General features: G+C 45.2%; 4 protein-coding genes across 5 annotated transcripts; 1 reads left to right on the forward strand and 3 right to left on the reverse strand.

Annotated features, from left to right (window-relative positions):
• Nucleotides 1-660: 660 nt before the first annotated feature.
• On the reverse strand, nt 661-3,464 carry tomt (transmembrane O-methyltransferase; the record flags this gene model as incomplete). The annotated part of the gene is given in 5 exon segments (XM_084196875.1): nt 661-848; nt 2,703-2,862; nt 2,956-3,113; nt 3,116-3,124; nt 3,233-3,464. Coding segments are annotated over 5 exon segments (747 nt in total).
• Nucleotides 3,465-8,095: 4,631 nt separating this feature from the next.
• On the reverse strand, nt 8,096-9,332 carry sfrp2l (secreted frizzled-related protein 2 like; the record flags this gene model as incomplete). Its single annotated transcript, XM_084196892.1, is given in 5 exon segments — nt 8,096-8,388; nt 8,391-8,507; nt 8,617-8,693; nt 8,800-9,206; nt 9,210-9,332. Coding segments are annotated over 5 exon segments (954 nt in total). The 3' UTR covers nt 8,096-8,158.
• LOC311122544 (ragulator complex protein LAMTOR1-like) lies at nt 9,162-17,042 on the forward strand. Of its 2 annotated transcripts, XM_084196891.1 has the most exons (6): nt 9,162-9,282; nt 9,911-10,027; nt 11,541-11,686; nt 11,784-11,861; nt 11,972-12,095; nt 15,138-17,042. In XM_084196891.1, the coding sequence occupies exons 2-6, from the start codon at nt 9,986-9,988 to the stop codon at nt 15,228-15,230; spliced, it is 483 nt and encodes a 160-aa protein (XP_084053017.1). In that variant the 5' UTR covers nt 9,162-9,282; nt 9,911-9,985; the 3' UTR covers nt 15,231-17,042. The 2 variants fall into 2 exon arrangements, with proteins under 2 accessions (XP_084053017.1, XP_084053016.1); XM_084196890.1 differs by lacking the exon at nt 9,162-9,282 and having other exon boundaries at nt 9,785-10,027.
• A 358-nt stretch (nt 17,043-17,400) lies between these two features.
• On the reverse strand, nt 17,401-18,748 carry lrrc51 (leucine rich repeat containing 51; the record flags this gene model as incomplete). Its single annotated transcript, XM_084196882.1, is given in 4 exon segments — nt 17,401-17,641; nt 18,193-18,268; nt 18,271-18,299; nt 18,510-18,748. Coding segments are annotated over 4 exon segments (585 nt in total).
• Between the last annotated feature and the right edge of the window lie 4,620 nt (nt 18,749-23,368).

The raw sequence follows: 23,368 nt of genomic DNA on the forward strand, positions 1-23,368 counted from the left end.
GCAGCAGGAGACTAGGAGGGTAAGGTAGCAGGAGACTGGGAGGGTTAAGGCAGCAGGAGACTGGGAGGGTTAAGGCAGCAGGAGACTGGGAGGGTAAGGTAGCAGGAGACTGGGAGGGTTAAGGCAGCAGGAGACTGGGAGGGTTACGGCAGCAGGAGACTGGGAGGGTTAAGGCAGCAGGAGACTGGGTGGGTTAAGGCAGCAGGAGACTAGGAGGGTTAAGGCAGCAGGAGACTGGGAGGGTTAAGGCAGCAGGAGACTGGGAGGGTTAAGGCAGCAGGAGACTGGGAGGATTAAGGCAGCAGGAGACTGGGAGGGTTACAGCAGCAGGATACTGGGAGGGTTAAGGCAGCAGGAGACTGGGAGGGTTAAGGCAGCAGGAGACTAGGAGGGTAAGGTAGCAGGAGACAGGGAGGGTTAAGGCAGCAGGAGACTAGGAGGGTAAGGTAGCAGGAGACAGGGAGGATTAAGGCAGCAGGAGACAGGGAGGGTTAAGGCAGCAGGAGACTGGGAGGGTTAAGGCAGCAGGAGACTAGGAGGGTTAAGGCAGCAGGAGACTAGGAGGCTCAGATAACAGAACCAGAAGTAAGTTGCCCCCAACCTTGTATGTCTTAGTATTAGATAAGTGTGTCCGTCTCTGTGCCCCCTGCCCTCCCCCCACTACTTGATCCCCAGGTAGACCAGTTCAGCCATCCCATCCCTGATTCCTTTGCTGTACTCTAGAGTGGCCCTGTGGAGCTTCCACTCGTAGAGGCCACTCTTGCGGACGTGTCGGAGGAAGTTAGGAGCCCCAGGAAACAGGATGTTGTCAGCAAGCTCTACAGAGCCTTTCCCCAGCAGACCAGAGCCTGCAGGACACAATGCATGGGGAAAGGGAGGGTTAATAGGAAAGTTATAGATAGGAATAAGGAGGTGGTAGCTCATTCCTTTATCCAAATCCCCATTCGCAGTTACTGAAGCAACAGCTCGTCCTGGTGTCCACACAAAACAATTATATACCTACAGTGCCTTTGGAAAGGATCCAGACCCCTTGACTTTTTCCACATTTTGTTAAGTTACACCCTTATTATAAAATTGATTAAATAAAACATTTCCCTCAGCAATCTACACACAATACCCCATAATGACGAAGTGAAAACAGGTGTTTAGAAATGTTTGTTAATGTATTACAAAAAAAAATTCAGAAATACCTTATTTACTTAAGTATTCAGACCCTTTGCTATGAGACTCGAAATTGACCTCAGGTGCATCCTGTTTCCATTGATCATCCTTGAGATGTTTCTACAACTTGATTGGAGTCCACCTGTGGTAAATTATATTGATTGGACATGATTTGGAAAGGCACACACCTGTCTATATAAGGTCCCACAGTTGACAGTGCATGTTAGTGCAAAAACCAAGCCATGAGGTTGAAGGAATTGTCCGTAGAGCTCCGAGACAGGATTGTGTCAAGGCACAGATCTGGGGAACGGTACCAAAAAATGTATGCAGCATTGAAGATCCCAAAGAACACAGTGGCCTCCATCATTCTTAAATGGAAGAAGTTTGGAACCACCAAGACTCATCCTAGAGCTGGCCGCCCGGACAAACTGAGCAATCGGGGGAGAAGGGCCTTGGTCAGGGAGGTGACCAAGAACCCGATGGTCACTCTGACAGAGCTCTAGAGTTCCTCTGTGGAGATGGGAGAACCTTGCAGAAGGACAACCATCTCTGCAGCACTCCACCAATCAGGCCTTTATGGTAGTGGCCAGATGGAAGCCACTCCACAGTAAAATGGACATAGCAGCCCGCTTGGAGTTTACCAAAAGTCACCGAAAGACTCTCAGACCATGAGAAACAAGATTCTCTGGTCTGATGAAATCAAGATTGCCTGAATGCCAAGTGTTACGTCTGGAGGAAACCTGGCACCATCCCTACGGTGAAGCATGGTGGTGGCAGCATAATGCTGTGGGGATGTTTTTCAGCCGCAGGGACTGGGAGACTAGTCAGGATCGAGGCAAAGATGAACGGAGCAAAGTACAGAGAGATTCTTGATGAAAACCTGCTCCAGAGCTCTCAGGACCTCAGACTGGGGCGAAGGTTGACTTTCCAACAGGACAACGACCCTAAGCACACAGCCAAGACAACGCATGAGTGGCTTCGGGACAAGTCTCTGAATGTCCTTGAGTGGCCCAGCCAGATCCTGGACTTGAAGCCGATCTAACATCTCTGGAGAGACCTGAAAATAGCTGTGCAGCAACACTCTCCATCCAACCTGACAGAGCTTCAGAGGATCTGCAGAGAAGAATGGGAGAAACTCCCCAAATACAGGTGTGCCAAGCTTGTAGCTTCATACCCAAGAAGACTCGAGGCTGTTATCGCTGCCAAAGGTGCTTCAACAAAGTACTGAGTAAAGGGTCTGAATACTTATGTAAATGTGATATTTCCGTTTTTAATTTGTAATACATTTGCAAATATTTATAAAAACCTGTTTTTGCTTTGTCGTTATGGGGTATTGTGTGTAGATTGATAAGGGGAAAAAATATTTTAATCAATTTTAGAATAAGGTTGGAATGTAACAAAATGTGGAAAAAGTCAAGGGGTCTGAATACTTTCCGAATGCACTGTAGCGCTGCAGCAGGATAGGTGCTCATCTACTCTGCCTGACGTGTATTTTGGCTGGTGAACTTTCCGTGCTGTTCAGGGAACAACAACATAAAAACAGACTAAGGTCATAGGGGTTATGAGTGAGTTAGCTACCTGCAGGTCAGGACGGTAGCAATTTTTCCAGTGGTCCATGAACACAAATTCCAACCGCTCCAGACCGTAGTCTGCCCACAACTTTGGGATTACCTCATCTGATGGACTCACTATCAGCTCCATCTGGGAGGTCAATTTGACCAGATTTTCCCTCACTGGGTCTGTTTGTCTGTGTGTTTTACTCTCTCACCGTGTGTGTGTGCGCTCTGCTCTCACCGTGTCATCGTCGAAGCCCGCAGGCGTATAGACCGTCTCTGCTATAAAAGCGTTTCTTGCATCCATTTCCACACTGTACAGCTTGGCGCCCAGGGGCAGTGCCCGGGCAATATGCACTGTGCTGTATCCACAGTGGGAACCCAGCACTGTCAGAGGTCCATTATCTTACCTACACACAGACAGACACATAGGTGTGGTCAGACAGGTAAATGTGGTGGCTGGAGAAGAGGGGGGGAGGAATGGGGGGGGGGGGTTGTGGTCAGTCAGATGGGGTCACTTTTCTTGGGGCTGATGTTGCTGATGAACTCCACCTTGCTGCACCAGAGGTCAAAGGTTTCCAGGATTCTTTCTGGGTCGCCGGGGTTGGCGTGGATCAGAAAATACTGGAAGGCCATCTCCTCCCGGCTCAGTCTCACCAGCACCGCCCGGTAGAACAACAGAAAGTAGTAGCGAATAATAAAAGTCAACACCAGGGGGAGGAAGGCCAGCGCAATGGCACCAGACACCATAGTACTGGTGCAAGGGAAAACACACACAGACATACAGTTCAAGTCAGAAGTTTACATACACTTAGGTTGGAGTCATTAAAACGTGTTATTCAACCACTCCACACATTTCTTGTTAACAAACTATAGTTTTGGCAAGTCGGTTAGGACATCTATTTGTGCATGACAAAAGTAACTTTTCAAACAATTGTTTACAGACAGATTATTTCACTTATAATTCACTGTATCACAATTCCAGTTGGTCAGAATTTTACATACACTAAATTGACTGTGCCTTTAAACAGCTTGGAAAATTCTAGAAAATGATGTCATGGCTTTAGAAGCTTCTGATAGGCTAATTGACATCATTTGAGTCAATTGGAGGTGTACCTGTGGATATATTTCAAGGCCTACCTTCAAACTCAGTGCCTCTTTGCTTGATATCATGGGAAAATCAAAAGAAATCAGCCAAAAAATAGTAGACCTTCACAAGTCTGGTTCATCCTTGGGAGCAATTTCCAAACGCCTGAAGGTACCATGTTCATCTGTACAAACAATAGTACACAAGTATAAACACCATGGGACCACGCAGCCATCATACCGCTCAGGAAGGAGACGCGTTCTGTCTCCTAGAGATGAACGTACTTTGGTGCTCAAGGAAGAAGACACTGCTCCAAAACCGCCATAAAAAAGCCAGACTACGGTTTGCAACTGCATATGGGGACAAAGATCGTACTTTTTGGAGAAATGTCCTCTGGCCTGATGAAACAAAAATAGAACTGTTTGACCATAATGACCATCGTTATGTTTGGAGGAAAAAGGGGGTCCCTTGGAAGCCGAACAACACCATCCCAACCGTGAAGCACGGGGGTGGCAGCATCATGCTGTGGGGGTGCTTTGCTGCAGGAGGGACTGGTGCACTTCACAAAATAGATGGCATCATGAGGAAGGACAATTATGTGGATATATTGAAGCAACATCTCAAGACATCAGTCAGGAAGTTAATGCTTGGTCGCAAATGGGTCTTCCAAATGGACAATGACCCCAAGCATACTTCCAAAGTTGTGGCAAAATGGCTTAAGGACAACAAAGTCAAGGTATTGGAGTGGCCATCACAAAGCCCTGACCTACAGAAATGTTGTGGGCAGAACTGAAAAAGCGTGTGCGAGCAAGGAGGCCTACAAACCTGACTCAGTTACACCAGCTCTGTCAGGAGGAATGGGCCAAAATTCACCCAACTTATTGTGGAAGGCTACCCGAAACGTTTGACCCAAGTTAAACAATTTAAAGGCAATGCTAACAAATACTAATTGAGTGTATGCAAACTTCTGACCCACTGGGAATGTGATGAAAGAAATAAAAGCTGAAAGAAATAATTCTCTCTACTATTATTCTGACATTTCACATTCTTAAAATAAAGTGGTGATCCTAACTGACCTAAGACAGGGAATTTTTACTAGGATTAAATGTCAGGAATTGTGGAAAAACTGAGTTTAAATGTATTTGGCTAAGGTGTATGTAAACTTCCGACTTCACCTGTACATACAGTAGGTACACATATCTAAACACACACCAGGAGATGGGAGACTACCAGCACACATACTATTCATTAAAAACAATAATAAAATAAACTCTTCCTCAATTCATGTGAAATCCTCCTATTTCAGCTCCTTAAACATACACCCGCTACAGTCCATTCTGTACTTATAGACCAGCAAGCTAACCCACATACAGAGCTGCTCCTCCGGCCAACTCCATACTGTTGTTACTAGAGTTTTACACTGAGTGACAGGAGATTCCCTCATCTCACTCCCAAACAACACTACATTATACTACTACAACTCAACCTACCATAACAGAAACCTCTTGTAAAAAATAATATTCTCTCCCACATACAGTGGGGAAAAAAAGTATTTAGTCAGCCACCAATTGTGCAAGTTCTCCCACTTAAAAAGATGAGAGAGGCCTGTAATTTTCATCATAGGTACACGTCAACTATGACAGACAAAATGAGGAAAAAAAATCCAGAAAATCACATTGTAGGATTTTTAATGAATTTATTGGCATATGATGGTGGAAAATAAGTATTTGGTCAATAACAAAAGTTTCTCAATACTTTGTTATATACCCTTTGTTGGCAATGACACAGGTCAAACGTTTTCTGTAAGTCTTCACAAGGTTTTCACACACTGTTGCTGGTATTTTGGCCCATTCCTCCATGCAGATCTCCTCTAGAGCAGTGATGTTTTGGGGCTGTCGCTGGGCAACACAGACTTTCAACTCCCTCCAAAGATTTTCTATGGGGTTGAGATCTGGAGACTGGCTAGGCCACTCCAGGACCTTGAAATGCTTCTTACGAAGCCACTCCTTCGTTGCCCGGGCGGTGTGTTTGGGATCATTGTCATGCTGAAAGACCCAGCCACGTTTCATCTTCAATGCCCTTGCTGATGGAAGGAGGGTTTCACTCAAAATCTCACGATACATGGCCCCATTCATTCTTTCCTTTACACGGATCAGTCGTCCTGGTCCCTTTGCAGAAAAACAGCCCCAAAGCATGATGTTTCCAACCCCATGCTTCACAGTAGGTATGGTGTTCTTTGGATGCAACTCACCATTCTTTGTCCTCCAAACATGACAAGTTGAGTTTTTACCAAAAAGTTATATTTTGGTTTCATCTGACCATATGACATTCTCCCAATCCTCTTCTGGATCATCCAAATGCACTTCAGACGGGCCTGGACATGTACTGGCTTAAGCAGGGGGACACGTCTGGCACTGCAGGATTTGAGTCCCTGGCGGCGTAGTGTGTTACTGATGGTTGGCTTTGTTACTTTGGTCCCAGCTCTCTGCAGGTCATTCACTAGGTCCCCCCGTGTGGTTCTGGGATTTTTGCTCACCGTTCTTGTGATCATTTTGACCCCACGGGGTGAGATCTTGCGTGGAGCCCCAGATCGAGGGAGATTATCAGTGGTCTTGTATGTCTTCCATTTCCTAATAATTGCTCCCACAGTTGATTTCTTCAAACCAAGCTGCTTACCTATTGCAGATTCAGTCTTCCCAGCCTGGTGCAGGTCTACAATTTTGTTTTTGGTGTCCTTTGACAGCTCTTTGGTCTTGGCCATTGTGAAGTTTGGAGTGTGACTGTTTGAGGTTGTGGACAGGTGTCTTTTATACTGATAACAAGTTCAAACAGGTGCCATTAATACGGGTAACGAGTGGAGGACAGAGGAGCCTCTTAAAGAAGAAGTTACAGGTCTGTGAGAGCCAGAAATCTTGCTTGTTTGTAGGTGACCAAATACTTATTTTCCACCATAATTTGCAAATAAATTCATTAAAAATCCTACAATGGGATTTTCTGGATTTTTTTTTCTCAATTTGTCTGTCATAGTTGACGTGTACCTATGATGAAAATTACAGGCCTCTCTCATCTTTTTAAGTGGGAGAACTTGCACAATTGGTGGCTGACTAAATACTTTTTTTCCCCACTGTAAACGCCATACAGCAAAAACAAGACTCACCTGCCCAGAGATGCGTTTGGCAAATAGGAGAAATTCAGAAAGGTTATTGTGTGTGGCTGGAGTCAGAGCTCCACAGGTGAGGGCAGAGTGGGTAGTAAGGAAGCTGGGCATGTTTGTTTTATTCACAGAAAACAGGTGTGGCCATAGTACCCCTCCCCCGCACCGCTCCATTGTTTCTCACAATTACGTTATTATTATGTCATAGTAAATATACAGCAATACATCAATGGTAGGCTACAGGGAAAGTTCTTAATATGGTGGATCTACTGACAAAAGACACCCAAGAGATAAAAGGGGGCAGAGAGAAGGGGGTGATCAGAGAGAGAGAGAGGGGGCAGAGAGAAGGGGGTGATCAGAGAGAGAGAGAGGGGGCAGAGAGAAGGGGGTGATCAGAGAGAGAGAGAGGGGGCAGAGAGAAGGGGGTGATCAGAGAGAGAGAGGGCAGAGAGAAGGGGGTGATCAGAGAGAGAGAGAGAGGGCAGAGAGAAGGGGGTGATCAGAGAGAGAGAGAGAGGGCGGTGGAGAAAGGGGTGATCGGGGGGGGAGTGGAGAGAGTGAGACAGACAGACAGACAGAGAGACAGACATCGGTGGATCAGGTGTACAGTCATAGGTGTTGAGTGTGTCTAGAATCAGTTCTCTCTTCCCACCAACAGAAGGATCCAGAAAACACACACACACAGAAAATAACAGTGACAGCAGTATTTACAGCTCAATATAATGTTTATTAGACACTGTTACACAGCAGTCTCTGATCAGTCTCTACTATCAGACAATAATACTCTGCTTTGAATGGAACTAATGCTGCTCTGTGCCTCACTGGTAACTGTGTCCTCTGACTCGGCTCACACAAATCATAATCATGTCCTCACATTTGATAAAAAACAACCTCAACTTCATAATTCATATGTGACAGGTGTCCAGAACATGGACCCAAACAAACAGACACTGGTCCTCTGATGGTCTCCCTTCTGCCTAGCCCCTTCCCCACAGGTCTTCATAGATCTGAACAGACTGGATAGATATGATGAAGGCACCACTTCTCCAGAGCTAGATGATATGAATATGAAATAAATATTAAAGGGATATGGAAGGGATAGGATCTAGGCCTAGGGGCTGAAATGTAACAGGGCTGTGGTGTCCTCTCATCCGCATCCAATTGGCCAAATTGGAAAGTCTCTCTGATTGTTTGATGACATCATCAGCAGGGTTGTTTGAGCAGTCTCCTGATGAACTTCTTGAGTTCTTTGCCCCCCCTCCTCCAGATCACCAGCCTAGAGAGGACCAGCCTGCCCTCCTGTGTGTCAGCATGGCCCAGGTACCACAACCCTGCCAGGGACCCCGACCCCTTCCCCTCTCCCTTCGCCTCCTCCAGGGCAGGACAGGTGCAGGTACCCCCCTCCTGCAGCCAAAAGGCACTGTAGGCCATTGCCCCCCCTCGGCCCTCTCCGCGCCTCCGCCCTTGCACCTCAGGATGCGACTCCGGCCCAGAGGGATTAACCTGCAGTCACCCCCCTCCACAGACACACTCCCGATACGCAGTTTAAAGGCTGAGAGAGGAAACACAGAAATACATGTCTGTAAACACATGTAAACACGTTATAGACCTCTATAAGTCTTTGTGTAAAGTGTAACCAATGCCATACACATATCACTCACCATATGGACTCTTGCAGAAGTTGTTCTGGATGTCTGCCTCTCCCTCCGCAGCCAGACTGCATGCGTCACCAAGAGACATGCCACGGAGAACAGGGTTAGTGTGGATGTGTGTGTGTGTGAAAGAGAGTGGGAAATGTTTGCAGAGGATCAGCTCTCTATTATGATGATGATGATGATAGGCACAAACCCTCTGATGCCTCCTCGTGACCCTCTTCCTCTCCCTTCTGCGCATGCTGTGAGTCTCGGGTGGTAGTGTGAATACAGAGATGGGTCCCACGCGGGAACCCCGTGCAGTTGAACATGTCGGGCCACGGGAACCCGAACGCGCTCATCACAGGGAGACAACCGTCCCTCACAGCCTCGCACAACCCACGGCAGGGGCGCACGGGCCCCTCCGGTTGGCACACTGGGGCGAAGAGCGAGCACAATAACTTCTTGGTATCCAGGTGGCAGAGTTTGGAGACCAACGGCAGCCAGGCGGCCGACTGTTGCTGGGCTTCTTTCAATGAGTCATGCCCCAGCAGGTTGGGCAGCCGCATATCCCTGTAACCGACGCCGTGGCACAGAGAAAGTGTGCTGGGGATGGGCTTTCACACCGAGCACAACGTGGATGAACTGAGACTTTCGGACGCAAACTGAACGGAGCTGTCTGTGGTCAAAACCGAGGTAAACGAAATAGACACCAACACGCAAAGTGATAACTTCAGCTGAGCCATACTGACAATATGTGTAGAATAAAAACAAAGCAGCGCGGTGGTTGTTCAGCAGTCCTGGAGGAGAAGTACGTAGCCGGGTGCAACCAACCTAGTAGTAGTCAAACTTGTAATGAGAGGGCGCCTGGCGTCATGCAGAACAAACTGGTTCTTACATCAAATGCAATGGTGTGACTCCCGGTTATTGAGGGCTGTAAAGTGGATGTTAGGGCAGAACCAGCCTCCAACGAGTCTGTTCTAGCAATGTATTTTTGCCATCTCTTCGTTATGCATTTTCCTTACGTTTCGTCTGTTTTCTGCATGTTTTATTCCCCAGTCAAAACAATAACAAGCTCACCATTTTAAGGACTCTTTAAAAAATAAAATACCCCTTTCACGTGATTAGGGTATCTGTCCACATGGCAGCTTCACATTGGCCGGATGTCATATGCTTGTTTCTCAGCCCTGGCTGCTCAAAAACTGCTGTCATGTGATAGGCTTTGTTTGTAGTATTAGCTGACATAAGCGGTCAGCGAGAAACAAGGAAATAAGTTTGATTCCTTTCCTTTGGACTGAGACAGGGTCTGTTTCTCTTATTATAGCTATAGTTTCCGGGGTGGAGTAGTTGGAGATTGGGTTCGCGTGCCTGGCAGACCGCCGAACGCCCAGCGGACGCAATGGGTTGTTGTTACAGCAGCGAGAACGAGACCACCGAGCAGGTATCTAACTAGCTAATACGAGGCGGTTATCTAGGGTGTAAAATATTATTTGACAAAAAGTATTTCCTTTCTTTGGGGTCATCAGGACATTGCGAGACAGTATCGAATTCCACGAGCCAAAAGTGACGAGATGGTGCTTCATTGCGCGTTAAAAGGAAACTATTTTTAAGTTAGCCAACTACGACCCAGCAGATAGCTAGCTTAGCTAGCCAGACCTTTCAAATCAAATTGTATTGGTATCATACACATTTAGCAGATATTGTGGGTGTAGCGAAATGCTTGTGTTCCTAACAGTGCAGTAATATCTAACAATTCACAACAATGCACACACATCTAAACGTACAAGAGTGGAATTGAGAAATATATAATATTTCAGAGAACTGTTAGCTGTGTTAGAAATATTGGGCCTAGGGAGTTTAGCTAACGTTAGTTCCCTGATTGGCAAGTTGACAAACACACCTAACAACATTAGCTAATTAAGAGAAGTTTCAAAATAGTGACAACCTTTGTTGACAATTGTAAACAGTATCTAGCTTACTAGCTAGGTAACTTAATCAGTTCATATGTGTACGTCAGTAGCTATCTACTTGCACAGCAGGACAGACAGTAGTTTGTGGTCCTCTGTAGCTCAGCTGGTAGAGCACGGCGCTTGTAACGCCAAGGTAGTGGGTTCGATCCCCGGGACCACCCATACACAAAAAAATGTATGCACGCATGACTGTAAGTCGCTTTGGATAAAAGCGTATGCTAAATGGCATATTATTATTATTATAGTTTAGTTTAAATTGTCACCTGTCATGATGATCAATCAGGTCCGGTAAAACGTGACCACTTATGTAAATTGGGCCTCAAAGGTTCACATTCGTTCAAGCCGTTGGAACGTGTTGAACTGGCCAGCCAATCAACTTCTCCCAGAAGCATGTCATATGAACTCAGATTTCCCATCAAAAATGGAATTTGGTGAAGGGAAGTTTTATTTTCCCTTTGGAAAATGTGAGGCGGGGATGGTTTCTGATTTATTACTGTTTATCAGATGACTGTTGTACACATATAGCCTACCATTGCTTAGCTAACCTTGTTATAACACAGGATAATACTGTTGAAATATACATTTTACATTTTAGTCATTTAGCAGACGCTCTTATCCAGAGCGACTTACAGTTAGTGAGTGTATACATTTTTCATACTGGCCCCCCGTGGGAATCGAACCCACAACCCTGGCGTTGCAAGCACCATGCTCTACCAACTGAGCTACACAGGGCCCTATACACACCAGTATCATATCAGGGTTAGTTAACTTTAGTTTGGGTTCATTATTTTCTGCCTGTCACAGCAACAGATCAGGGGATGAGTAGTATAGGGGTTGTAGGGCGCCCTTTGTTTTAGACTTCATTTCAGAGGTCATATGATACTCATTTTAGCAATAAGCAAGGTCAGAATTTGGTTACCTTAACAGCCTGTGATGGAGGATGTTGTGATAGTTTGTGATCGCAATGCGCATGTTGTACCTCAGGACCCTGATGAGCGTAAGCCGCTGATCCCCCACCCGAACCCCGACAGCAAGCCCCTCAACGGCACAGAATGGAGCTCCGCCAGTGTACCCTCAGCCCGCACAGACGAACAGGCCTTACTCACATCCATCCTTACCAAGACAGCCCTGTAAGACACAAACATTCTCTTTCTCCTCCGCCATCATGGGCATTATCCATTTGGGATTGAATTCGGCTGACTACCTGCCCGTCTTTCCGTTTCTTAGGAACATCATCGATGTCTCAGCTGCAGACTCTCAAGGCATGGAGCAGCATGAGTACATGGACAAAGCTCGGCAATACAGGTGGGTGTGTGGAGGTAGTTGCTTAATGTGTCTGTGGGTTTTGGAGACTGTTTTGACTGGCTTTGTTAATGTGTTTCAGTACTAACCTGTCTTTATTGTGTGTTTTTCAGTACAAAACTGGCCTTGTTGAGTAACAGTCTGTCTCAGAAGAAGCCCCTCCCTCTCCCTTCCCTCACCAGCCAGCCGCACCAAGTACTCGCTAGTGATCTGGTGCCATACTCGGATGTACAACAGGTGCATGCACGCACGCACACACACTAGGGGTGTAACGTTTCCCAAACCCACGGTTCGGTACGTATTGCGGTTTTGGGGTCGCGGTTCTGTTTCGGTACAGCGGGAAAATGAAATGCCAACAGTTACGTTAGTTAAATTAGTTTATTTAAGAAAATACAAAGTGTTGGTATTCTTGATTCCATATATGATCATGAGTCATATAATGCCTGATAAGAGCGCCATCAGGAATAACAACACTTTGTATTGTTTAAATGAAAACACATGATTACTCATTAACAACAACAAAAATGCTAAAATAAAGTGCAATATGCGTGTGAAATCAATATGCAGACATTGTGTAGGCCTATGCAATAATGTTTACTTACAAAGAGAAAAATATGCACACTTGTGTGACTCTTATAAACTGGCACAGTACTTTTCATTTCACACTCGGCTGTAATGTTAAGTAGCTCTCTGTAGCTCTGGAGGTCCATCCGTCTGTAGTAAGCGCAACACAGGCAATGCGTCAATACAGGACTTAGATCGAATCCTCCTACGCCGGCTCTGACGCTCGTCAGATGTGGCAGGGCTTGCAAACTATCACGGACTACAAAAGGAAACCCAGCCACGAGTTGCTCAGTGACGCGAGCCTACGAGACGAGCATAGATCTATGCTCGCTTCGAGGCAAGCAACACTGAACCATGCATGAGAGCACCAGCTGTTCCGGACAACTGTGTGAGCTCACTCTCCATAGCTGAGACCTTTAAACAGGTTAACGTTCACAAGGCCGCGGGGACCAGACGGATTTACCAGGACGCGTACTCCGAGCATGTGTTGACCAGCTGGCAAGTGTCATCACTGACATTTTCAACCTCTCCCTGACCCAGTCTGTAATACCTACGTTTCAAGCAAACCACCATAGTCCCTGTGCCAAAGAATGCCAAGGTAACCCGTCTAAATGACTATCGCCCCGTAGCACTCACATCTGTAGTCATGAAATGCTTTGAAAGGCTGGTCATTGCTCACATCAACACCATCATCCCAGACACCCTGGATTCGCATACCGCCCCAACAGATCCATAGATGACGCTATCTCTATTGCACTCCACGCTGCCCTCTCCCACCTGGATAAGAGGAACACCTATGTGAGAATGCTGTTCATTGACCACAGCTCAGCATTCCAACACCATAGTGCCCTGCAAGCTCATCACTAAACACCTCCCTCTGCAACTGGATTCTGGACTTCCTGACGGGCCGCCCCCAGGTGAGGTGGTGAGGGTAGGCAACAACATCCGTCACGCTAACCCTCAACACGGGGGCGCCTCAGGTCCCTGTTCACCCACGACTGCGTGGCTGCCAACACCATCATTACGTTTGCTGATGACACCACCGACGACGATGAGACAGCCTATAGGGAGGAGGTCAGTTCAGTGACATGGCAGTGTGATGCCAGGACAACAACCTCTCCTTCAACATCAGCAAGACAAAGAAGCGGATCATGGACTATAGGAAACTGAGGGCCGAGCATGCCCCCATTCACATCAACGGGGCTATAGTGGAGCAGGTCGAGAGCTTTAAGTGCCTCGGGGTCCATATCACTAAGGAATTAGCACTGACTCTATGCACACTCACTGGGCTCTACTCACACATACTGACACTCCAATACACACTACATACGCACAAAACACACACAAGCATATTGACGCCACACGCACATACTTTCACACTCTTCATATACACTGCTGCTACTCTGTTTATTATCTATCCTGATTGCCTAGCAGTGGAGGCTGCTGAGGGGAGGACGGCTCATAATAATGGCTGGAGCGAATGGAATGGCATCAAACACATGGAAACCATGTGTTTGATGTATTTGATACCATTCCATTGATTCCGCTGCTGTCATTACCATGAGCCTGTTCTCCCCAATTAAGGTGCCACCAACCTCCTGTGTTGCCTGGTTACTTTTACCCCTACCTGTACATGTTACTCCAACTACCTCGTACCCCTGCACATCGACTCGGTACCAGTTCTCCTTGTATATCGTCTCATTACTACCTCGTACCCCTGCACATTGACTTGGTACCGGTTCTCCTTGTATATAGTCTCATTACTACCTTGTACCCTCGTATTTATTTTGTTAATATTCTTTTCAATTACTTTTTAACTCTGCATAGTTGGGAAAGCGCTCGTAAGTTAGCATTTCACGGTGAAGTCTACACATGTTGTATTCGGCGCATGTGACAAATACAATTTGATTGGCTTTACACTTTCACAGGGTGCTGAAACAACCTATTCTTCTCAACCACCGATAATTGGCGCATATCCGCGACTATAAACATACCTATCGCTCTTGAAATTTCTTCGGCATGGTCAGAATCAGCTGCTTGAATGCAGAGGGGAGACAAAGTTGTGGTGTTTTTTTGCGTCTCCGTCTTGCTCCGGTGGTAGGAATACTGGGGTGATGTAAGTGTATATGTGTCCACATGTTTGAGATAACATACTCCCTCTGTCCATTGCCGTTGTAATCTACTGGGAAACCAAAATGTTCCCAAACTGGAGATTTAAACGATGATGGAGAATCCTCCTGGTTTATCCACCCTACTACTCGCCATCGTACAGAACTAGTTCCTGGCTGCGCCTCACAAAAGGAATGTGCCAATTAAGATTAGAATGTTGATTACAACGTCTGCATAGGCTCTAGTTGTTTTAACGGAATAGCCTGAAATGTTTTGTTTTTTTTCCAGCTCAGATTTACTCAAGCAATACAAATCAGTGTAGGCATAGCCTATAGGCCTAGGTTATCAAAAAATTGTTTAGTATGTATTCACAGTGCGGACCGAACCGAGGTCCCCGTACCGTTCGGTACGAATACGTGTACCGTTACACCCCTAACACACACACAGTGCCATTCTCAGACATTCATCAGGTCATCTTTCTATAAGTCATGTGCTTTCCCTATCCATAAATCTGTTAGTGTATGGCAGCTCTGGAGCAAAAAATAAAAACGCATTATGTAGCCTATTTGATGCATGTTAACCTAATTTGTTCTAATTGTTTGACAGGTGTCCAAGATAGCTGCCTATGCTTACAGTGCAATCTCTCAGATCAAGGTGGATGCTAAAGAAGAGCTAGTGGTTCAATTTGCCATCCCCTGATCTGGCCTCCATAATACTCATCCCGTCCCGTCCCGTCCCGTCCCCCATACCCACAATGCATCTATGATTACCAGTCCCTGTGCTACCCAGCTATGCCACTAGCAACCTGCTGCTCCAGCTGAGGACTATGACAACCAGGCCTCCCCTGCTGAAAAGGTTAACCAACCTTGCCCTGCACTCCTCAGAACCACCTTTCAAAGCCACCATTCATCCTTCCTTCACCAGCCGTCAAGGAATTTTTTACTATCATATGGTAGTATAACGATAATGGTGTTAGGGCAGCTTTTGTAATTTAAAAGTTTCTTGTTTGAAGAGTGACTGAGTCTGATTTAATGAATAAACGGTTAGCTAGCTGTGCGGCATGGCTAGGCTGCTGGTGGCGTTAGCTCTGGCTGTGAGTTTCAGGAGTAGCTAGCCTCGTCTGATATGCAGCTACGGTAATATACTAACTAACTAACTAACTAACCACAGCTAGGAAAATAGGGTAGTTAAGCATGTCCAAATGTAGCACAGTAACAGGACAAAAAAAGATGTCCACAGCCAGCCAACCCACTAGTCAGCATGGGGATGCTGTTGTTCTGACACTGTGTGGACCCGTCACCCAGAACACACATCCCACCCCTCAAGTCTCATGTCAGTATGAAAAATGTATGCACTCACTAACTGTAAGTCGCTCTGGATAAGAGCGTCTGCTAAATGACTAAAATGTAAATGTCATCAATACGAATTTCTACAAAGAGCCCTCACTATAGTTTTCTTTATCTTTGTTAGAATCCTTAGATTGACCTAATGTAAGAGAGAACTGGGTTGGGTAGGTTTAAAAACAGCCGGGACTTAGTTCAACTATAGTACCTAAGTTCAAATCCAATATGACCCGTATGAGGCTTCTCTTGAGTTCAGCTCATGCTGGCAGGGGTGAATGGTGGGTGGGGACAGAGATGGGAATCCACATGGGTTTCTCTGCCTCTGATTTCTGGTGGAAACATGCTTAGCACTTCAATAATTTAGCTGTCAGTCCTTGGATTCATATCTTTAGGGAAAAAAATACAGATGCGGGGTGGGCACTGTGGGGGGCTGGGGCTTAGAGGGAGGGGGTGGGTCTAGGTGGGTGGGTAGGGTTTGGGGGCTTGTAATATAAATGAATCAGTGAAGTGTAGATGCCTTCTATGTACAGATTTCTGTGATTCTGTCAGAAGCAAGAAATGGATTGTATGCACCTCCCCTTTTGTAGCGAGTGTTGGTCAGGATTGGCTAAAGTTTTAGGAGCCAATCAAAACTAAGGATACAGCAGCCCAGTGTTTATGACACAAAAAACCCTTAATACCCAAGTTTGTTAGATTTTTAAACAAAACAACAGATTGTGACGAGTTACTCACATTAACCAGAAACTAAAAGCTGTCATGGCAGTTTGGGATAAACATCCATAACCTGTGAGTATCCTCTAAATTAAAACGATCAGAGGCGTTATTGTGATTATTTATTTATGTTTTAAGTGTATTTATGCTCCGGGGTGAGTGTGTGTGTGGGTGCCTCTCTGGGGTCTTTAAAGGGATGATCTGCAAGGCTGTTTATTTTCCACTTTTTGCAGTGCGTTTGTTTTGTTTGTTTTGTTACTTCAGTGTGTAATACTACCTGGATTACATTGTTAATTTCTTAGGCTAGTACCAAAAGGTTTATTAAGGTATTCTGTTAATACATTTTTTCCCCAATTAATTAATGCATTAAAGACTTTCAACAATACGACTGGTGTTCTGTAGGACTGTATAGAGATAATTGTGTGGGGTAACGTTCCAATAAACCTATTGAACACTATCACATCTTATGTAGTGTGCATACTGTAACTAATGGAAATGATTTAAAAACACTTTCTATGAAGATGTTGTTTATCATGATCGGGATTCTCCAGTACATCTCATACCTACTGATCCACTAGTGGTAAAAGGTCAATTCTCAGATCCATATTTCAACACAAAAAAGTAACACCTACAAAAGCGTGCATTGGGGAGAGTGAGTGAGAGGGTTCTATTCCTGGTCACTGGTCCAGTTAAATAATGATACAGGTCAGGGTCACATCTATTGTAGATGTACTATTCCTTCTTCCCCAACTCTCAGACAGACACCAGACAGAGTTTATGATGAGTAGATTCGTATTGTACTTTTACATAACGCGTCAGTCATAATGGTCTTCTGATGTATGCCTGTGGTTCTGGAACTCTTTGGTTGGTTGGCATGACGATTGTGTCCCCCCTCCTACTGTTTCTGTGGTGACAGGTAAGTTGTTCTGGTTCTTCCTGGTGTTTTCGCTGTGGTTGCTGGGGCGATGCCAGACCTGGGCCATGATTCGCTCCTGGTGCGTTACAGCGCAGAAGTCCAACATCTTCAAGTGAGGCAGAGCCGCAATCACATACCCCCTACACACGTAAAAACAAACACACAGGGGGGTTCTTATTACTGGGTTTGTCAGGGTACACAAACTTCTGCTTTCTCTTGACCATAAGGCTCCAGGACTGAACACATCTATACATACAGTGACTCTATACACACTGTAAACCAGTAGTAATTTAGCACTGAACAGAGAGGGAGAATGCCCCAAAACTCAGTAGGAGTTGCAGTGTTGCTATGCAGACAGGCAGAGAGTCGGTGTGTAACTAGACCCTTTTCTCTCTGCTCATTTTAAGCACCTGTCAGAACGCTACGCAGCTGCAACTAACTCAGCACCTGTTACAGATAGGGCTCTGAGCCACGTAGCCCTCAGTGAACAGACAGCACAGGGAGATCACGGTCTAAGAGTATTAGTGGAATAAACCACCCCTGTAACCCATCTCACCCTACCCCCCCATGTGGGGCTAAGGGGAGGCGCATTGGTGGCAGCCTAATTTGCGTATGGGTGTGTGTAGATTTGGGTTTGGCAGCTGTCCTCACCTTTCTCGTGTAATGCCTGTGGTGCTAAGTGTGTGTGTACCTGTAGCACCCCTCGTTTTCCATGGTGTTGCCGTGCAGGGTGAGTGTAGCCCCCAGCTTATCCACCTCTGAAAGGTACAGATGCTGTAATCATGGAGATACAAGGACCTGGGAAACGGAGTACACTCACGCACACACACACGCACACACACAGGCTTTAGGCCCTAAAGTTTAGGGTGATCACTACTAATGTACTAGAGAAATTCATTTTACCACCCTGCCACCTGTGTCCATTCAGGAAGAGGCTTGTCTCAAATTACACAATATCGCCTATATAGTGAACTACTTTTGACCAGAGCCACTGTGTGAACTCAACACACTGGGTCTATGTGTGAGATGTCGTTGAAGAACAGGTCGACCCAGGTGAGCCATATTATTAAAAACAAGTCTGTGATGATGCTGTTTAGACGCGGCGAGCGGCTGCAGAACTTCTTCTCTGCATTTCGCTTCAGTGGTCGCAAGCCCTGGTTGGGCTCCTCCGTCAGAGCTTTTGAGCGAGAGAGAGGAGGTGTGTGAGAGGGCTCAGATGTGGCACTGAGAATAGGAAAGGACGCCATTACTGTATTGAGACACAGCCAGAAAAGGGATTAGAGACTGTTGAGTAAGAAGTACAATGCTCTAAATTGCATCTCAATAGTTGCTTTCTTTCCTTGCCTCCTTTCCTTCATCTGCACTAATATTAATGTGAAAGAACTGTTGCTGGTTGTGGGGATCTATTTTCTTATAACTATATGTGATGCCTAGCTTAGAATGAATACATTAATGATTAAACATAATAGGTTTGTGCTGTACTGATATAGACTGTTTAACATAACAAGCTGTGATTCATGTGAGGAGCTGTTAGGGAGTAGGGGGAGATAAGAACTTGTGTCTCACATACACAAACACTGCCTCTTTGTTAAACCGCGCTCAAGGACGTGTACTGCAAAAAGTGCCGACTCTCTGGACAAGTTGTGATGACAACAACTTATGCCTGGCAACAGTGTGCAACAGTGAAGCGCCAAGGGTCTGGGACCAGCCTGTGCGCCAACGATAGGCTGAGTAAGTCTAAACCACACTCAGCCTCTACCCTGATAGGCCCAGCAAGGAGCGGGAACTATCACTGTCAGGGTATTTAAAGAAGAGCCTGTAACAATGGATCAGTTCTCTGTCTGCCCTACGTGGTATTTCATTGAGCCCGTATACGAACCTTCATACTTATCATATATTTCATTTGCATATAATACATTTAGCTTGAATTGAATACCTCTTGATCATGTTTTCTCTTATTCCAATACCAGATTTGAACTAACGCTATTTCTAACAATTGGTGACCTCCGACTGTGATCTGGTAGCGGAACTTCGCTGGAATTCATCCAGCCCATTGGACATCGCTGTCGTCGAACGGTGTGTTTCACAAAGTGCCCGGGCTTCTAAAAACAGGTAAGCAGACACCTATTGTTATATAACTAAAGTTCTGCACATTGGCTTTATCCAAATTAATTTAGTGAAGCACCTGTTTGATGTAAGTGAACCCTATTTTACCAACATAACGTGCACATTATACAACTTAAATTTCATAATATACTATGCAAATGTTTGATAATTGTGATGGTTAAACCCATGGGAATTGTAGGATTAGACAGTGCGACGCTATGACTAAGGTTCATAGGAGGTACTTTAAATAGTTAGACAGTGCGACGCTATGACTGAGGTTCATAGGAGGTACTTTAAATAGTTAGACAGTGCGGCGCTATGACTGAGGTTCATAGGAGGTACTTTAAATAGATAGGCAGTGCGACGCTATGACTGAGGTTCATAGGAGGTACTTTAAATAGATAGACAGTGCGACGCTATGGCTAAGGTTCATAGGAGGTACTTAAAATAGATAGGCAGTGCGACGCTATGGCACATATCAGTTCAGACTAGATATGACTAGGTTCATAGGAGGCACTTAAAATTCTTTAAGAAAGGGGTGACGCTATTGACACGTATCAGCAAAGGCTAGGTACGGCTAGGATCAGAGGGACACTTTAGAGTATAGGGTGTTGTCGTATGCATGAGAGTGCGAATGATCCCAGTGTAATAAAAAAGTGTTTGCAGACGAAATAAAAGAGTGAATGCGGGTTACTAAAATTAATAAACCTGTATACCTTGATAGAAAACTAATTAGGAATTTAAAAAAAAAACGTCTGTGGCGGTCCAAACTGTATAATTTGTGAATAACTATTGGGTTTGTGGTTGTTTAAACCGTATAATTTGTGAATGATAATTAGGAATAGATATACTAAGGTAGAGAAATTAAAATAAAACTTATTAAAAGTGAGAAATAGAAACTTGAACCTAAAATTTTAAAACTTTTAGAATAGAAATAAAAAGAAGGAAGCATCGTGTACATTAATATGGCAGGACACACAGAGGCGGAACGAGTGCTGAAAGTACTGAAGTCCACCCTTGAAACAAAAGGAGGGAGGGGCTGGAGACAGCGAGAGTGTGGCTTTTGGAGAGTCAGGAAGGACTAGGGGGTGATTTGTGTCGATTGGGAGTTGGCTGGGAACACCACGGGGCGATTGTTTGAGAGGTGCCTGTGGGTTTCTGATGATATATACGTACAGTGGGGAAAAAAAGTATTTAGTCAGCCACCAATTGTGCAAGTTCTCCCACTTAAAAAAATGAGAGAGGCCTGTAATTTTCATCATAGGTACACGTCAACTATGACAGACAAATTGAGAGAAAAAAATCCAGAAAATCACATTGTAGGATTTTTTATGAATTTATTTGCAAATTATGGTGGAAAATAAGTATTTGGTCACCTACAAACAAGCAAGATTTCTGGCTCTCACAGACCTGTAACTTCTTCTTTAAGAGGCTCCTCTGTCCTCCACTCGTTGCCTGTATTAATGGCACCTGTTTGAACTTGTTATCAGTAAAAAAGACACCTGTCCACAACCTCAAACAGTCACACTCCAAACTCCACTATGGCCAAGACCAAAGAGCTGTCAAAGGACACCAGAAACAAAATTGTAGACCTGCACCAGGCTGGGAAGACTGAATCTGCAATAGGTAAGCAGCTTGGTTTGAAGAAATCAACTGTGGGAGCAATTATTAGGAAATGGAAGACATACAAGACCACTGATAATCTCCCTCGATCTGGGGCTCCACGCAAGATCTCACCCCGTGGGGTCAAAATGATCACAAGAACGGTGAGCAAAAATCCCAGAACCACACAGGGGGACCTAGTGAATGACCTGCAGAGAGCTGGGACCAAAGTAACAAAGCCTACCATCAGTAACACACTACGCCGCCAGGCACTCAAATCCTGCAGTACCAGACGTGTCCCCCTGCTTAAGCCAGTACATGTCCAGGCCCGTCTGAAGTTTGCTAGAGTGCATTTGGATGATCCAGAAGAGGATTGGGAGAATGTCATATGGTCAGATGAAACCAAAATAGAAATTTTTGGTAAAAACTCAACTCGTCGTGTTTGGAGGACAAAGAATGCTGAGTTGCATCCAAAGAACACCATACCTACTGTGAAGCATGGGGGTGGAAACATTATGCTTTGGGGCTGTTTTTCTGCAAAGGGACCAGGACGACTGATCCGTGTAAAGGAAAGAATGAATGGGGCCATGTATCGTGAGATTTTGAGTGAAAACCTCCTTCCATCAGCAAGGGCATTGAAGATGAAACGTGGCTGGGTCTTTCAGCATGACAATGATCCCAAACACACCGCCCGGGCAACGAAGGAGTGGCTTCGTAAGAAGCATTTCAAGGTCCTGGAGTGGCCTAGCCAGTCTCCAGATCTCAACCCCATAGAAAATCTTTGGAGGGAGTTGAAAGTCTGTGTTGCCCAGCGACAGCCCCAAAACATCACTGCTCTAGAGGAGATCTGCATGGAGGAATGGGCCAAAATACCAGCAACAGTGTGTGAAAACCTTGTGAAGACTTACAGAAAATGTGTGACCTGTGTCATTGCCAACAAAGGGTATATAACAAAGTATTGAGAAACTTTTGTTATTGACCAAATACTTATTTTCCACCATAATTTGCAAATAAATTCATTAAAAATCCTACAATGTGATTTTCTGGATTTTTTTTCCTCATTTTGTCTGGCATAGTTGACGTGTACCTATGATGAAAATTACAGGCCTCTCTCATCTTTTTAAGTGGGAGAACTTGCACAATTGGTGGCTGACTAAATACTTTTTTCCCCCACTGTATATCATGCAATAAAATGCAAATTAATTACTTAAAAATCATACAATGTGATTTTCTGGATTTTTGTTTTAGATTCCATCTCTCACAGTTTACATTTACATTTACGTCATTTAGCAGACGCTCTTATCCAGAGCAACTTACAGTTAGTGAGTGCATACACTATTTTTTTGTTGTTATTTTTTATTTTATTTTTCATACTGGCCCCCCGTGGGAAACGAACCCACAACCCTGGCGTTGCAAAAGCCATGCTCTACCAACTGAGCTACATCCCTGCCGGCCATTCCCTCCCCTACCCTGGACGACGCTGGGCCATTGGTGGTCCTCTGTGGCTCAGCTGGTAGAGCACGGTGCTTGTAATGCCAGGGTAGTGGGTTCGATCCCCGGGACCACCCATATACAAAAAATGTATGCACGCGTGACTGTAAGTCGCTTTGGATAAAAGCGTCTGCTAAATGGCATATTATATTATTATTATTATAATTGTGCGCCGCCCCATGGTTCTCCTGGTCACGGCCGGCTACGACAGAGCCTGGATAGTTCAACTGGACAGTTGAAGTGTACCTATGATAAAAATTACAGACCTCTACATGCTTTGTAAGTAGGAAAATCTGCAAAATCGGCAGTGTATCAAATACTTGTTCTCCCCACTGTATGTGCAACAGAAGGTTGTCTTCCCCAATGCTTTGTTTATGACTTCAAGTTGCAGTTGGTGAGGAGCAACTTCAGAAATGTATACTGAACAAAAATAGAAATGCAACATGCAACAATTTCAAAGATTTTACTGAGTGACAGTTCATATAAGGAAATCAGTCAATTGAAATAAATGCATTAGGCCCTAATCTATGGGTTTCACATGACTGGGCAGGAGTGCATAGGCCCACCCACTTGGCAACTATGTCTACCCACTGGGGAGTCAGGCCCAGCCAAGCAGAATGAGTTTTTCCCCACAAAAGGGCTTTATTACAGAAATAAATACTCCTCAG

This window comes from Coregonus lavaretus (assembly GCF_964263955.1).
Source record: "Coregonus lavaretus genome assembly, contig: HAP1_SCAFFOLD_600, whole genome shotgun sequence".
In the NCBI taxonomy this organism is placed as follows: Eukaryota; Metazoa; Chordata; class Actinopteri; order Salmoniformes; family Salmonidae; genus Coregonus; species Coregonus lavaretus.